Source organism: Clarias gariepinus, chromosome 7, assembly GCF_024256425.1.
Source record: "Clarias gariepinus isolate MV-2021 ecotype Netherlands chromosome 7, CGAR_prim_01v2, whole genome shotgun sequence".
NCBI classification, from domain to species: domain Eukaryota; kingdom Metazoa; phylum Chordata; class Actinopteri; order Siluriformes; family Clariidae; genus Clarias; species Clarias gariepinus.
The window spans coordinates 9,269,042-9,287,189 of NC_071106.1; the positions used below are offsets into that span (position 1 = coordinate 9,269,042).

At 39.9% G+C, this 18,148-nt stretch overlaps 1 protein-coding gene across 3 annotated transcripts; it reads right to left on the bottom strand.

The window, feature by feature from the left end:
* Positions 1-1,032: 1,032 nt before the first annotated feature.
* Positions 1,033-17,365, bottom strand: lsm14ab (LSM14A mRNA processing body assembly factor b). 3 transcript variants are annotated; one of them, XM_053501106.1, is made up of 11 exons: positions 16,906-17,365; positions 13,945-14,108; positions 8,904-9,043; positions 8,579-8,667; positions 8,153-8,329; positions 6,963-7,046; positions 6,613-6,831; positions 4,739-4,892; positions 4,624-4,647; positions 4,252-4,489; positions 1,033-2,224 (listed from the first exon to the last, which is right to left on the bottom strand). In XM_053501106.1, exons 1-11 carry the CDS (start codon positions 17,024-17,026, stop codon positions 2,201-2,203), a joined length of 1,434 nt encoding a protein of 477 aa, XP_053357081.1. In that variant the 5' UTR covers positions 17,027-17,365; the 3' UTR covers positions 1,033-2,200. The 3 variants fall into 3 exon arrangements, with proteins under 3 accessions (XP_053357081.1, XP_053357083.1, XP_053357082.1); XM_053501108.1 differs by lacking the exon at positions 8,579-8,667 and having other exon boundaries at positions 8,905-9,043; positions 16,906-17,361; XM_053501107.1 differs by lacking the exon at positions 8,579-8,667 and having other exon boundaries at positions 6,613-6,834; positions 8,905-9,043; positions 16,906-17,361.
* Between the last annotated feature and the right edge of the window lie 783 nt (positions 17,366-18,148).

Below are 18,148 nucleotides of genomic sequence, written 5' to 3' on the forward strand. Positions count from 1 at the left end.
ACGAGAAATACACAACAGCCACAAAAAAGGGGGGGGGGGGGGGGGGGACCTTGAAGCCACAACAAGAACATGAGCCTTACTACGTCTTACCGATACGAGATCAAAGAACAAACGAAGCGCAAACAAGCCTTTCGTTGTAAACCCCTCACACACATTTGGGGGAAATAAAAAAAAAAAAAAAACACAAAAGAAGAAATGATAAACCAACAATTAAAAAAATTAATTTATACAAACTCCCAAATGCTGGTAGAGAAGCGGAGGAAAAGTGCTTCGATCATAACATTCAGGTGGGGACGAGAACGTCTTAAGAGCTGGAGTTCGTTCTAAGTAAGACGACGCTGACCCTGGATCAGCAGGTCAGACCCCGGAACACGCTCATTACACACACACACACACACACACACACACTAAGTTCATTCAGGAAACACAGAGGATTTACGACGCATCGGAGGAGCACCAGATCATGTGACTATGACATCACCACTACCCTTTCTTCGGCTGCTTTAATAAGAGAAATCTTTACGCAGCTCCTGACTCACTGTGTAACAGACACTTCCCCCTCTAGACGCAACAATCCATCATGATGTCCGGGTAAGAAAGTAAACCGATGTGCGTTTTATCGGTAAAGCCAGAATCGCAATCACGCTGCATTTTTTTGTCTTTGTGCGGCAGAGTAAATTTATCCATCGTATCTTGTATATAGTCGAACATTGAGCTGGATGAGTGAACCAGGATTGGCAGTAACGTCACGATCTGAACCTCAGAACCTGCACCCGTTACAAAAAGTCCTACGGAAACCTCACAACCAACCCGAAAAACGCTTCCCTCTCTCTCTGCGATCCGAATTTGTCCACGGCTCTTTAAACAAAAATCCCATCACCACCACCACACAAGCCTTTAGCTTTACATTACTAACACTTGATACTTCTGTCTTTTAGTCGATTTTCAACTTTAAGACTTTAAAAAGAAAACTTTATCTGGGGGAAAAAAAAAAAAAAAAAAAAAAAACACAAGGTGTGTGTGTGTGTGTGTGTGTCATGACGTCGCTCGTATCTAAAGTGCAAAAACTTGTTTTTGTCGTCGTCGTTTAAGGGGATCCGATCTTACTGTTATTAAAGGGTGCGCTGTAAAATCCCTGAAGAACCTGATGACGGGGGAAAAAAAAAAAAGGCGATTATTCGTGATGGAGATGTTGGACAAAAGGATCGGCGAGCCTGATGATAAAATCGGCGAGAGAAAGTCGAGATCATCCTCTCGGGAATCGATCAGTTTTATGTGACTGTTAAACGCGTTTTGTAACAGAAAAAAAGAACGTAAAAAAAGAAAGACGTCTCCCCCAGCAGAGTTCTGCGAACGCTTCCTGTCTACAACGGCACTAAAAAAAAAAAAAAAAAAAAATACGAGGAATACAAGAAAATAATTATAATAACCCAGAGTGCTGGCGTCAACATTATTATATTCAACAAACAGTTATCTTTTTTTTTTTCTTTTTTGTTTATGTCAATAGCCTCAGATCAGACTTGAGAACTTAAGACCGAATCGAACATCTCTCTCTCAGGGATGAATCTTTAGGGGCCATGTCTCTGCAAAGAATCTAAACATAAACGATATGAATCCCTAACGTGCTGTACACTCGCAGGAGAGACAACTCTGACGGAGACGCGGTTCAGGCAGTAAAGGTGAAGCTTACATCGTGACCCTGAAGGGGACAAAAATGATTCTGCTTCTACAAAAAAAAAAAAAAAAACAGGAAGGAAAAAAATAATCTATTTCACTGATGAGAGCTCACAGTATCAGCGGGCGTTAACGTGTGCGTGTCTAACAGGAATATTATCAAATACGTCTCAATTGTTCTGTAAGAAAGAAACTAAAACTCTGATGCAAAAATACTGAAGTAATTTCACTGTTTCGAAGTTTAACTGCTTTTTTTCCCCTTGTTGTTCTGCAGTTTGTCTGCGTCTGTATCAAAGAAAGATCTGCTTTTGTTGTTTTCTTACAAAAAAAACAAACCCGCCCCAAAAAAAAAAAAAAGATTGATAAGGGGGACAAAGAAAGGGAAGCATAAAGGAGGAACGAGTGCACTTCGGGTAGGACAACCCGTGCTGGATTTAGGACAGGGGGACAGAGTGTCTATAGGGAAGGGGGGGAGAAAAGGAGAACTCCAGCCTGTAGGGGGCGCTGTAGCCGTTCCTCTTGTGGACTACGCTGCCACCTTGTTGTCTTTCTGAAAGAAATTAAAGACACACACAAGAATAAATACACACACGACTTCAGATTTAATCTTCACTCATATACACACTTTCTCCGGACATTAAATGTGCATTTATTATTTACGTTTTTTTGTTTGTTTTATTCCACCCCAAATCTTTTGATTTATGGTCACTTTTTATTTGTTCCAAATACCACAGGTCCCACCGTATTTTAAGGGCGGAGCTAGAGACGAGTAAAGACCAAAGAAAGGTTCTGCTCTTCATGATGTTAATGTTGTCACAGTGAAAATCACAGAAATTCTCTTTTTCTTTTCCAATTACAACGGCTTTAGGGTGCTTTCCACACCAAGTACTCTAAGTACACTTGACCCCCTAAAACCTGCATGTGCACTGATTTCGTTCTCTGAACTAGCCAAGGCTGATGAGGAAGGCAGACAGGCAAGAGGATCACTGACATTTTCTTCATTATATCAATGTTGTTTTTAGTGTTTCAACTAGGTGTGTGTGGACTTCCACCTGGTGACTCGGAGAACACACAAGTTTACTTGAGTACATAATACAGGGTGTATCGCAAAATGAATATGTTGTTGGAATTTAAATGTTGTTGGAACTGTGATCAACAAATCTTTCATTTTGCAACATGAAGCCTGTTTGATTTCGTTTGGCTAGGACATGCAGTTACTCAGATATTTATAGTTTGAATGATCTTTTGGTACACCCTGAATATATTATGAACACTGGTCAGTTGGGGAGTGGGACAAAAGCAGCCGTACCTAGTGTCAAAAGAGCACTAGATGTGCATAATATCGCCCAACTGCCCTTTAATACACAGGAAGTCCCTAAATTACAAACCCGGGAGCATGTTCATAAGTCTGATTTGTTCTTAAGTGAGTCTTACACGCCTTTGACTCGAAGATGCAATGTAAAGCATACCAATCCACTTGACTAAACCATTCACTTAAACACTAAAAATATTGTATACAATTGTAATTATTGGTATATTGTGCACTGCAGTGTCTGTTTTTTTTTTTATACACATGAGCTACCTCCACGATTAGTTTGCATCTACGAATGTTCATCTAACTGCAGTACGTTCGTATCCGTGAAAATTTAAAACTTGAATGTTTGTGAGTGAGAGTATAGTATAATGCAGAACCAAAAACACCAAACAGACTCACTGTGTCAGACTTATGAACTACCAGTAAAACCTGTTTTGAAGCAAAACAGTTCTAGGTAAATCCTGTAGCCTTAAATAATTTTAAAAACTCCGAGTGGCGCAGTGGTAAAGCGCTCGCCCTATCATCCGGAGATCGCTGGTTCGAACCCCGGGTGATGCTGTTTTCCTCTCACAGCCGGAGGCACAGAGAGAGCTGATTGGCCGAGCTCTCTCAGGGGGGAGGGATGAGAGGTACTTGTGCTCCCACATTAACCATGGGCGTCTGTGAGCTCGCGCACACGGAAGGAGCGGCTAGTGCTTTCCTCCGAGTGTGTTACTCCGCCCCTAACGGTGCGTGAGCGAGCAGTTTGAAAAGATGCGGTCGGCTCGCGTCACGTGGTTCGGAGGAAACACGGTATAGCTTTCGTCCTCCCGACTGAGTGGTGGTAGTAGCCTTAATGTGGGAGCCTCCTAGTGACGGGGAGGAATTGGCCACGACTAGATTGGGGAGAAGATCGGGGAAAAAGAATTGGACAGGACTAAATAAAAAAATATATAAAAAAAAAATAAATAAATAAAAAAATTTTATAATATCTTTAAATTCGGTTGGCTGGCATCACGTGGGTCGGAGGAAACATGATAGTCAGTAGTGCCGAAGACGGAGTGGTAGTAGCAGCTTAATGTGGGAGCCCCCTAGTGATGGGGAGGAATTGGATACTACTAAATTGGGGAGAAAATAAAATAAATAAAAAAATTTATATATATATATATATATTTTTTTTTTTTTTTTTTAAGCTAACTGTATGACACCAAATATTCCTCAGTATTTAAGTGTGTTCAATTTGTGTGTGTGAAAGACACATAGTGGATTGAACAGTAGCTGACCCGGCACTCAAATTCAGAGAAGTCTCCTCGTCCTCCCCGTCCTGAGCGGAACCCCCCTCTAAATCCACCTTCGCCGCGGGGTGGCCCAAAGGAGCCACGACTGGCTGCGCGTCCGCGACCGCCACGGAAACCCATCGGGCCTCCTCTTCCACGGTAACCTCCACGCCCTCGACGCAACGGCAGCCCGAACGTCTCTGCATTCATCCTCCTTTCCTCTGCCCAGGTCTGTCTCCGCTCCCTGTATGGACAAAACACACACGACTCAATGAATTCAGAATGTCTAGTAAGCTTCACTGACTAAATATTGTATTATATGTTTATAAAAATACTATACTATTTCAGGATATATCAAATATATATCACGTTACATACCTACCACCTCCAGGTTTATCTTTTCTGTAAAAAAAAAAAAAAAACACAAGTGTCAGTCAGCGTGATTATTACTCAGATAAGGTCTGATAATGCTCAGGTCTTAGCCATGCTTTACCTGGAGTCGTCACAGGAGATGTTGTCGAAGAAGGACTTGGACTTGTCGTAGTAACAGTTGGGTCCCAGTGTGTCCTCCTCGTCCACGTTGCCCTCATTGTTTTGCGTCTCGACACCCGAGTCGCCCTTTTCTTCACCGTTTACCGCCTTCTCATCTGCAGATCCCAAAACACATCATTGGGGCTACACATTTAACCAAAACCAAACCATTCATATACAGTAGGTGATTTTTTTTTAAAACTAAGCGGTCAAGTCCAGGGTTTTAGCCGTCTGATTCGTGTCAGCACTCTTCACATCATCGTGAAGCAGTTTCATTAAGCAAGAATGACAAGTGTGTGTTTGTGTGGAAAAAAAGAAGATAGTCTTATACACCTTTGACATGGATACACAATTTAAAGCAAAATTCGTCACACGCATGTTCGCAAGTCAGGGACTTACTGTATAATGTACTGGCATGACTTACCCGCTCACTTTTAGGAAACCGTCAGTGTTCCTATTTAGCATTTACGTATTTATAGATTTAACCTAAAAGCTGCTTTTCTACTGATTCATAAAAAAACAAAGCTAAGTAAACAGGCTTACTGGCCACGCCTACTTTGCAGGGTTTGGTATCATTCTATAAAAAAATATATATTCATCTGTTATGTATTTCCACACTGGAAATTTTTTAAATACATTTTTAATTAGTATACATTTGTATTTAAGGTGGTAAAATGTTGTTCCCCTATAATCATCCTACAGGTGGCGCACACTAAACTATTCACACACTGGCAGACGGCACGGCATTGTGTGTGGGGTATGAGTGAATTATTTGCTGTGTTTATTTACAATAATAATAAAAAAAAAATTGTTATTGTGATACATTTATGAAATCGTGATATTTACAGAACCGCACTACAAATACCCCTTTTCTACAGCTCTGGTTCCCGTGCCGGTTCCCAATTTTGGAACCAGTGCTGCGCTTTCTCACAGGGAAAAAAATTGGTGACGGTGCCCTAAAATAAACAACGAACCGGCCCCTAAACTCTGCTGGTCTAGTTGAGAGTCCCGTGGCGTCACAAGCCGTGGGCGGAGTTATAGAGACACAAAGTCTGTTACTGTGGAGCGCGGACGAAACAAAAGCGCTTTTAGCAATTTGGACATTCGCTGAGATTCAGCAGAACTTGGAAAGTGGTTTAAAAAAAAAAAAAAAAAGTGTATGAGGAAATAAAAACTAATAATCGCAGGCTTCACATGAACAACCAACCAAATAGTCAATAAGCTAAAAAAACTGAAGAAAGCTTTTCAGCGGTTATAACACGTCGAATAAGCTGCCTTTGGATACTGAAATACATTTTAATACTAGTTTGGAGAATAACCAGTAAACTGATATGGTAGTTTCTGTTTAGTGGGCGTGGCCTATGACGTATTATGCAGCTCCCGCTGAGCTCCTGTCTAGTGTAAATGCGGGCCGGTCTTAGTGGTTCCCAGTCCAGCACCGGCCAAGCACCAGAATCGGCACCTGGCACCGGTGTAGTGGAGTAAATGTGATCAATCTACAAATGATAAAACAATTTTGTTTTTGGGATAAAGGATTCTTGCTTAGAATGTTCAAGGAGAGATAATCAGAGGTGTTGAGTTTTTACCTTTATCATTAAGACACGGACTAAAGTATGGATAAAGTTTCCCAGTGAAACGCTGACCAGTGAATGAATAGATAAGGGACTTCACATCAACATCATACTACACTCCGGTGTAAAAGTGAATCGGCACCGCGGTATCATGATATCGTATCAGGAGGTCCCTGGTGATTCGGATCCCTAGTTGTTATTCCCCTATATAAACACGTCACACAGGATAACCTCTGGAGTAAAGGTTAAAAAAAAAAAATCAAACCTTTGATTTTCAGCTTGCTCTGAAACTCGCGGTCGATCTCCTCCTTGTTGAACTGGGCATTGGCGCTCTCAAAGTCAAAGTCCTTCTCGAACTTCATCGGTCCGTCTCGGCGCATGTTAAACCTGCCCCGGCCACGCTGATTTCCTCCTCCTCCTCCACCGCCGCCACCAGCACCCCCGCTTCCTCCTCTCCCTCTTCGCAACCCAGGAGGAGGAGCAACTGCTGAGGAATCAGACACCATTCATCACGCAAGCATTTTATCATGCTACATTTTAAAAGTATGTCAGTGCTGTGTCATGTGATCACTCACACTCGATTATTTGCAGAAGCTAAAGAGCGTAAAAACTTACTGCCTTGCGGGCGCCTGTTAGCTTCCCGGTTCTCCGCCTTGATCGAGTCAGTTTCCTGGCGAGCAGCCTTCTCTACATCAGCGGCTTTAGGAAGGAAAAACATCTACATTAACAACTCTGTTTAACAGATACAGCGTCTCGGACACGCAAAAACCTTTCGGGGAAACAATCTGCACAAGTACGGAGGAGTGTAAGTTAGGGTACTTCTTCTGGTACAAAAATATAAGTTTGTTCACCCCCTGACTGATTAACTAAAACTAAGGCACTGAGTTACTGATCGGAAGATCGGCGGTTCGATCACCAGCTCCACCAGGTTGCCCCTGTTAGGGCTCTTGTGCAAGGCCCTTAACCCTAACTGCTCCAGGGGCACCGTATCATGGCTGACCCTGTGCTCTGACCCCAGTTACACTGGGATATGCGAAGAAGGAATATTACTGTGCTGTAATGTATATGCGACAATTAAAGGCCTAACTTAAAATGTATGTGTGGAAAAGGGGAGAGAATCTTTAAAAAAAAATGTTTAACAATTTAAGTATTCCTCAAACTATTTCCCCACCCGAGGTGGCACATCCACAAAGAAATAAAAACGCAAACAAAATGAACAATGTGAAAACAAAATAAAACCGAAAAGAAAATCAAAGACAAAATTAATTTTGAAAACAAAAATCCGACAACAAAATTAATTAAAAAAACAAACATCCAACAACAAAAAAATTAAAATGCAAAAACAAAATAACTTTGAAAACACAATGACATATCCAGAAACAAAATTAATTAAAACACGACAGTTCAGTCAAACTGGAAAAGGTAGGAATAGTTTGTGTACGAAATTCTTATCACTGTTAAGAAAGTTCGATCACTCAAGACATACAAGCATTTAAATGTCCATGAAGCTACAGTATTTCCTGTACATACATCGCGTCCAATTAGCTATAAGAATTTAATTCGCAAAACACCTACCTTTTTCAGGTTAATTCATCATCGCTGATTGGACGAGACACCAGTCATTCAGGAAGTACTGCGGCCTCACATACATTTAAATAACCACAAGGCTGCAGTACTTCTTGTACGTCTTGAGTGACCGGTGTCTTGTCCAATCAGTGATAAAAATTTGCAAACTACACCCATCTTTTTCGCTTTGTTAATTGTTTTCAGTTTTGTTATTTGGTTTTCTTGGCCACCGCCCTTACCCCTGCTTTGCTCCTTGCTCTCAACGGGCTGCTTCTGCGTCCCAGGAGGAGGTCTGACCCCTCCAGGAGTCTTCTGACTCACAGATGCAGCAGCAGATGGCGCTACAGGAGCAGGCTGTACTGCAGGTTCCAGACTCGGGCTCTTGCGTAGGACGTCCAGAGAAGGACTTGTGTGACCTGCAGAATAAATCACATTGAAGGATATTACATTCAAGCATTACGTCAGAATTGGCCAACTCTGAGTAAATAGACTCTCATCACGAGTGTGTTCATGAGTTAGAGTGTAAAGCTGAAAACGGGATCAACATAATAAAAAAAAATAAATAAAAATAAAAAACACGAGAGGAAATTTAAAGCGCTCATCTAACTAAGCAAGAAGGTTAAAACCCCTACTATCAGGTTGTTACACAACAGCCGTTTGGTTACCTTCGGTTACACACAAGCTTAGAGAGACCGAGTCGGAGGGGACAGCGCTCTGCTGGTTAGTCTCACTACCGAACGCGGACCCTGAACTTCGTGCGTAAAGAAGCGGACAGGACAACCTTAAATGTTTAATTTATCTTACACAAACACACAGGATAAAACCTTTATGCTTTATACAGAAACCAGTAGCGTACAACACTGCAAATCTAAATATAAACACTATATAGAGTCACTATAAAGAGTAACTCTGTAGAATAACTTTTTACACTCAGCCTCCCCTATTTGATGAATCTAATCAGAATAAGGTGAGGATCAGCACTGAAACTCACCTGCCGTGACGGGAGCGCCGATGGGCTGGGGTACGGCGGGGGCAGAGAACTGGCTGTAGGCACGTACAGAGGCTCGACTGAAGGACGCATAAGATCCCACGGGCTGGAAAGACGGCGCTGGAGTGGAGCCTAGAGAGGACTGGAACGAAAAGATGAAAATATGATTAATTGATGTGATCACCCATACTTTTATTCCCTCTTGTTATTAATATTATTGCATCTTGCTGGAGCACTTTTATGTGCAGTCACTTCAGCTTACACCTATACACACACCATCATATACACATACATTGAGGCAAAAAAGTATTTAGTTAGCCACCAACTGTGCAAGTTCTCCCACTTCTCACATTAAAGGATTTTTAAAGAATTTATTTGCAAATTATGGTGGAAAATAAGTATTTGGTCAATAACAAAATTCCATCTCAATATTTGGTATTATTGGCAATGACAGAGGTCAAACGTTTTTACTGTAAATCTTCAAAATGTTTACACACTGTTGCTGGTATTTTGGCCCATTCCTCCATGGGGATCTACTCTAGAGCAGTGATGTTTTGGGGCTGTCGCTGGGCAACACGTTCTTTCAAAGCCTCCCCCCCAAAGATTTTTCCTGAGATCTGGAGACTGGCTAGGACACTCCAGGACCTTGAAATGCTTCTTATGAAGCCATTTCTTCGTTGCCCGCGCGGTGTGTTTGACATCATTGTCATGCTGACTCAGCCACGTTTCATCTTCAATGCCCTTTTTGATGGAAGGAGGTTTTCACTTAAAATCTCACGATACATGGTCCGATTCATTCCTGCCTTTACACGGATAAGTCCCAAAGCATAATGTTTCCACCCCCATGCTTCACAGTAGGTATGGTGTTCTTTGGATGCAACTCAGCATTCTTTCTCCTCCAAACATGAAGTTCCATTTTGGTTTCATCTGACATTCTCCCAATCCTCTTCTGGATCATCCAAATGTTCTCTAGCAAACTTCAGGTTTGGACATGTACTGGCTTAAGCAGGGGGACACGTCTGGCACTGCAGGATTTAAGGTCCTGGCGGCCAGTGTGTTACTGATGGTAGCCTTTGTTACTTTGGTCCCAGCTCTCTGCAGGTCATTCACTAGGTCCCCCGTGTGGTTCTGGGATTTTTGTTGTTCTTGTGATCATTTTGACCCCATGGAGTGAGATTTTGTGTGGAGCCCCAGATCGAGGGAGAGTATCAGTCTTGTATGTCTTCCGTTTTATAATAATTGCTTCCACAGTTGATTTCCTCACACCAAGCTGCTTACCTATTGCAGATTCAGTCTTCCCAGCCTGGTGCAGATCTACAATTTTGTTTCTGGTGTCCTTTGACAGCTCTTTGGTCTTGGCCATAGTGGAGTTTGGAGTGTGACTGTTTGAGGTTGTGGACAGGTGTCTTTTAAACTGATAAGTTCAAACAGATACCATTAATACGGGTAACGAGTGGAGGACAGAGGAGCCTTTTAAAGAAGTTGTTACAGGTCTGTGAGAGACAGAAATCTTGCTTGTTTGTAGGTGACCAAATACTTATTTTACTGAGGAATTTACCTATTAATTATTTTAAAATCCTACAATCTGATTTTATGGATTATTTTTTCTTATCGTCTCTCATAGTTGAGGTATACGCATGATGAAAATTACAGACATCATCTTTTTAAGTGGGAGAACTTGGTTCTGATGAAATTGGTGTCTGACTAAATACTATTTTGCCTCACTGTAACAGAGCAGGTAGACCCAGACTTATGAACATTCCAGTTACAATTTTTCTGCAGATACGAACAGACCAAACAAGTGGGGCAAATCATATAAAGTAGTTCACGTGTATTATACAAATAAATAAGAAACCGCAGTGCACCAGATACCAATATTTCCAGTAATATACAATACTTTTAGCGCGTCTGATATATTAGGTATGTGAGATGTATGATTCTCCTTAGGCGCAATTACGGTTTTTGTAAGTGTAAAAAAAGGAGACAGATTTAGCCCAGTGGATTTGTGTGCGTTACCATTGTATATGCGTGTCAAAGGCGAACAAGACTCACTTTGTCGGACGCAAGAATAAATCTGACTTTATATTCATATTATTTCGCAACAATTTACGCACCCTAAGGTTGATTTTCTCACTGTGCCTAGCCTTAATGTTCTTCAGCACCTTGTTGCTTGTATGTTTTTGTACACTCATCTCAAAAACTCACTTATAAAAAAATATAAAATATAAAAGTGACGACAGGTATTTTTTAAAAATTAAACCTTAACTCTTTTTTGATGTTTATAAAAACAGAACCAGCAGAACACTTTTGGACCTGAACAAATTAGACAAATCCTGTTTGACATTTTCATTTAATCTCTGGTTCAAGCCGCTACAGAATGCAGGGGATTTCATGCGACAGCAAGTTGTTTATCAGCTCTACTTTAGCAATCACTATTTTATGCACCAACAGTCTCGCTTGTTGACCCTTCACAGGATCAGTTTAAGTACACAAGGGCGAGTCAAAATGTATCCACACTAAGACTGTAGAATTTATTTTAATTAACTTTTAGAAAAGAAATACATCATGTTGCAACAATTTTAGCTTTTATCAAGTGGTCATGGGCCAGTGGTGAATAAAACCAGAGAATAAAACTTTCTTCCACCTTTGAATGTCCCATATTTGGTGCTCTCTTGCAAAGTCCAAACAAGCAGTTTTGTGGTGTTCAAGGGGATGAGGTCTTTAAAGACGTTTTTTTGTTTTGAAGCCCTTCAGTCTCAGATGCCGTCTGATGGTAACGGTAACAGCCTTACTTTGGGTCGAGAATCGTCAAGTGTCTTGACAGACAGCCAATTGGGTCTTCCGGCTCAGTGCTGGTGAAATTTTTTTGAGTCTTCCACTTGACTTTTTTGTTCCATAACCCTTAGGATCATTTAAAAAATTCCAAATGACCGTCTTACTGCGTCCCACCTCAGCAGCGATGGTGCGCTGTGAGAGACCCTGCTTATGCAGTTCAACAACCCGAGCACGGTCAAAAAGGGAGTTTTTTTGCCTTTGCCATCAGAATGTGTGACTACCTGACAGAAAATGACAATTAATCCACAACTTGGCACAGATTTGGCCTTTTAAAGGCATGTGGTCCTAAAATTTCAATCAGCTGTAAAACAGCCTATTTCAATTTAATCGTTATTTTCAATTAATTAAATGCTCAAAAAATGTTTTGTCTCACTCCCATTTCTTCCTGTTGCATGTTGAAGCTCTACTTGGAACCTTTTTATGATCCAACCATGCAAAATATGTTTTGTGCCATTTTTCAAGTGGTCTTACACTTTTGATAGGGACTGTGTATATATGTTCAAAAAATACACTGACATTCAGTTAAGATATAAACAGCTAAAATAATGTAATTTTGTATAATAAAATGATATATGCATAAATAAAACCACAGTAAATTACATTTAAAAACAGATTTGCTAGTTAACAAGTTAACTTTGTAGTGGACTATAAAAAACTGTAGAAAAGCAAAAAGCCAATAGTTACAAATGTAGTGTTATTTGCATTCGCTGAAAATCACAACAATCACTAAATGTAATATTCTACTGTTATTTGCACCGTGTAATTTCAGTTTATCTAAAGTAGTGCCATTTAACTAATCATTATTGCTCATGAGGTGAATGCACAATGCGATGCTAGCGAGTAGCACGTGCACAGATCTAGTGACTGTCCCGTAGTTAGCAAACAGCTTAAACAAAAGCACTTAAAATATACAACTTTTACACGATGAAGGGATAACGTTTTTACTAACCCTGCCGATGTTTCGCCATTCGTAACACCAACATGTTTTCTTTTTAAGGGTTCGTGCATGACTGGTACTACCATGCCATGAAAGCTCGGTCTTGCATAGCGTGCAAGTTACCGTCTTCTTAGAGGCGTTTAATGTAAATTGCTCCCATACCATGGGGGATTCGGGGCGCGCGCTTTTTCCTGCAGACGCTTATGTAACCCCTATTGCGCAAACGACTGTGTATCTGTGTCTATCTTTGTATATTTGTGCATCTTGTGGTCGCACTCCTCAGTGACATTAGAAGCCCGACTAATCGATAACAGCATTCGTTGACAACGAATTTTATTATCGATAATTATCGATTAGTTGTTGCAGCCCTACAATACAGTACCACATTTAAAATTTTTGGGCTTTACTGAGATCACTTTTAAACAAATCTGTGCGGGTTAAATCAAGAACAAAAATTTCTCCTACGTGCAAGCTTCGATCAGTTTTCCTGTAAATCAAACACTAAACTTTACCCAAGTAATCAGAGAGGGGAAGCCAAAAAAAGCAGCAATAAAAATTACACTGAGGGATATTTGGCTGTGGCACCCAAAAAAAAAAAGTGTCATTGAAGACATTAAACGTGACATTAAAGAGCGTATGTGTCCTCTCCTAACACAAATCAGAGCAAATAGACACATACACACAGTAAACCACTCTCTTTCTAGCAGAACAAACAAGTACATGCGCATATCATTATTACTGTGGCTGCTACTGAAACGAGTGATCTCATGAATCTCTGCCATTTCCTTTTTTATTGCTCAGTCACGTGTGTGTAGCTGGTTAAATTTAATTCAACATATTAAGTTGTGCTAAAAATATAAAATAAATGATATGTCTAAGGATAACTACACTGCACAATCTTGACATGAAATATAAAGACTAATCAAAACAAAATAATGCAAAAAAAAAAAAAAAAAGAACAAAATGCTTTTTTCTAAAGGCTACCTGCTCTGACAAACAGAGCCAGCTTTATACACTAAAGAAAGTTTAGTTATTTCATCTTACTCTTCACATACGGGTAGATGAAGGGGAAGGTCTGTAGGTTGTATCTCTGAAATGTGAAATTATTGGAAATATCAAATAAATCAAAACATTGTGTTAAAGGTCATGTGTATTTTTTTTTTCTAATTTAGCAGACCACTTGTGTTTGTCAGCTGATGCCGGCTAGCTTGACTGGTTACCACCGCAAATATATTTCAGACCTGTGGGGGGTGGGGGACTGAGAACGATACCTGCACAATGGCTGGGTCTTGAGGCAGAGAGCAGTTGGGCTTTGGTGGTTCACAGACAGTAAGATCTTTTATGTCACTTCCTCTGAAGATGATGTATTCAAAGACATCGTCCCTGGGAGCCACTGGTCTGTCCGTAGGACGGTCTTCAGTCCCAAATGATTTCACTGTTCATAAAAAAGGCAAAGGAACAAAAAAAATGGATGCGATTACCACTCAGACATCTGCGATATAACTCACACGGGTGTAGTTTAATCATAGATTTTTCTCTCATCCGGAAAAAGACTAAGACGTATGGCACGACTCTCAGTACTGAACCTCTTTTCTTTTTTTACTTTTCTATTGTACTACACTTTAAAACTACAAAAAAAATTATATACAGAACCTTTTTTGTTTGTTTTAAGTAAGAATGTATTTAAATGATACGGTCAAAGGTTTGTACAGCAACTGACCATAACCCCTATATGCACTTGTTAAACTTCCCACTTCAGATTTTTTCCCTTTAAATAAGAAAATAATTATGCTGAATGTACATCATACAGCATTAATAGTCTGGCTGCTCTGATGAGATGACCTCGTCGATTACTTTAACATTTATGTTCATGCACTTTGGAAACTAATCGAAGTAGAGCTAAAGTTTGAAGGATGCTTCCTATATATATTTAGATTTATCATGTTAGAATAAGTGATAAATGCATGAGCTGACATTATCTATGGTTTATCCATAGATTCATCTCACTTTTGGGCTACATTGTACCGGTAAGAATTTTAAACTAACCCTGTTAGTTTCTCTCCAATCAGTCACGGTTAGGTAGTTAGTTAGTTCCACCACAATTTTACAAACGTTTTAACATAAATTTACAACATTTGGCAGACGACCTTACACTTTTATCTCATTATTAAACCTGGCACCTTCTGAACCACAGTCCAATGCCATAACCACTGAGCTACACTTGACCAGTCATGGAAGGATAAGTGGTACCGCATCACAGCTGTTCTGATATTCAGCACAACCCTGAGCGTGATATTGCTGATGCATTAACAGTAATATAATATAGTAAAATAAAAATATAAAACAAAATAATAGGTAGTGAATACCACACTGACATAACAGCATGTGTACAATAACTAAAAAGTGGAGATTTTTTTTTACAAATAATTCATAAATGGCTTTTACCCTGTTTAGTTGTGTTTGTTTAGATACCAGTCCTGCCACGCTAACGAACTCTGCAGCTGCCAGAGCAGCACCTATGAATCAACTTCTACACTCTCCTTCACCTTTCCCTCTCATTACTTGTGGTTTTGCGCTACTTTCAGGGTTGACAAATTTCCGGTAACTCCGCTGTAATTTGAATGAATTTAAGTTTTAACCCACTACCAGATGTCAGCTGTGCTGTATTACTTGCTTCTGCTGCATTAATTCTTCAAGGTGATGTTCTCATTTTTTTATTTGAAATCAGTATCCTTTATATAGCAGTGCACTTTCGTCCCTCACTGCACACACTCACAGGCACACACTTTAATCGCCACTGACAAAAACACCAGATTTTTAAAAATTTAAATCAGAATGAATATGTATCATTTCCAAATTCAATGAGTTGTGTTAGATAATCGTCGACCAATTCAATCATTAGGATTTTTGCCATAATCGAGCAGCCTCGTTTTCCTGACCCAGCCGGTCTCGTTGAAGGAAACCCAACACATTTCTTCTCTATGTTTGTTTTGTCATAAGCCTTGTCCGGATGTGCCGTCTTGATTGATACACAGCGCCATAACATTGGCGTAATGTCTGGTATAGATGACAAATCAACCAAGTACAACTGTACTTAGACGGCAGTGTTTTCTATAAAAGAGACTTAGAGCTGGAGGCAGAACAAAACTACCACTGCGTGCTTCCAACTTTGTGGCAACAGGTTGGATATGAAAGCCAGGTTTCCTCAAAATGTTGGCCATGTACTGTAGTATGTGCTTCCATCAAACATTTAAAAAGTTAATTGTATCCATTTTAAGAAATCACAGTAAGTTTTATTTCTCTCAATTAACCCACAAAATCTATAAAACATTTTAAAACCTACATCTTCCTGGCTGATGTTCAGGCATCAGAGTCTGACTAATCATAAAGGGATTAATAACACTACAAGACAGTGAAGTTCCTTTTTTTGTCTATTTCACCAAATCTCGTTCCCGTGTTCAATTCCCAAATAGGAACTGAAAGAATTTGCATGTTGCCCCTGTGCTTGGCGAGTTAACAAAAACTAAACATATTGAATCGATGATTAACTGATGAATAAAAGTATGAAGAGGAATAAAAGTTTGGAACGTGACGTAATAGGAAAGTAACCAACTTCCTGTACAACTGATTTTCTGCAGAAATAGAAACATCGCACCAGCGCGCGCGGCTACTTATTCTAACGCTTTATTTTTTCAGTTACTGTAACGAAATCGCAGTTTGAATGACTGCGTCTTGCGCGAGACATCGACAAACACGATAGGATTTTTTTTTTATATGACAGAATATGATATTAACCACCAATATACACAGACAACTTGATAAACTACATTTATTAAGTCAGATGCTCAATTTGTTACAAATATACCGCTTAGGGCGCTACATAGGGGCGCAAGAGCCATTATTACACACAATGAAGTGCACCTATACACGGAGTGAGTGTCTATTGCGCATGCGCACCATAATCGCTCTTTAAATACGTAACAAAGGAAATTTGTTTATTTTACACTTTTTAAATACAGTTTCTTTGTATTAAAGTTATATAGGCTTTATTTATATACATCAAATAATTACATTTGAGTCTAGTTAACGTTAGCGGTTTTGAACCCACTTAGCTAGCGGCTAATACTTTGCTTTTGCGTACGAAGCTAACATGCTAACATAAAACCCAGTCCGAGCCGGTACGAGGCGGCCGCAGCAGGTAACGCAGCAGCGCGTTATTACACAGGAATTACCTTTAGCGAGCGCGACGGTGGAGTTCTCGGTGTCGATGGTGTATAAAACTCCCTCATAGCGGATCTGGGCCTTAGAGATCAGGCTGATTTTGCTGCCGATGTAAGGCGTCCCGCCGCTCATGGCGTCCTCGCTATCGACTTCGTCCCTTCACGTTAAAACTCTGTGTGCTGAAACACCTCTTTCAGGTGCGCAAACTTCCTTCTCGTGTCTCCTCTTTACCAGTACACGCGATAGAACTTCCTTAGTCTTATCCGCGCAGTTTACTCAGAGAAACTTACTGCTGGCTAACACACGACATGGCCGATTTCATTTTCCTCCGCATAAACTGCAAAGCATGCTGGGTATATACAAGAGGAGGCCGCTCTTTCCAACGCTCGCGATAGAACACGTGATTTCAGAGAAATCCCCGATGAGACGTCATTACGTCATTACACCTTAGTGCCCTGTTATTCTGCGGAAGATCAAAGAAAGAGATAATTTAGTATTAAGTAAAAAAAAAAAAAACAGTTAGAATTTAACATTTATCTGAGTTATATATATATATATTATTATTTTTTTTTTTTACTTATACTACTTTTTAACTATCATTTATTTACTTATTTATTTATTTTTTACTTTTATCACCTCTAGGTTGCAAGCTTCGATCAGTTTTCCTGTAAATCAAACAATAAACTTTACCCAAGTAATCAGAGAAGGGAAGCCAAAAATAACACATATGGAATTAGGTAATTATGTAACAACAACAACAACAACAGTCAGTTGTTTTTTTAAGACACGTTGATCAGCCGTTCTGGAACAGTTCTTGCAAGAACAGTATTGTGTTGAGTGCATTTGCAAAATCCTTTAAGCACCATGATAAAACTGGCTCTCATGAAGACCAGCCCAGGAAAGCAAAACCAAAACGTACTTCTGCTGCAGAGGATTAGTTCATTTACTGTTAACAGCCTGAGAAATCAAACAGCTGTTAACAGACAGCACCTCAGATGAGAGTGGCAAATACATCTCAACATTAACCGCTCAAAGGAGATTATTAAATAGTTTGGATGCCTTCAAAATTGCTTTATAATGTAGAAAGAAATTAAAATCAGGAACGACCATGAAGTTAGAAACTGATCCCAAACGTTTGAGCAGTATTGTATACAGTATATATTTAGGTTTTCCTGTTCTGGTTCCACTCACAATTGTCACAATTTATTGTGGATAATATTGAACTTTTTAACAAGAATAGCTGTTTTGAATTTT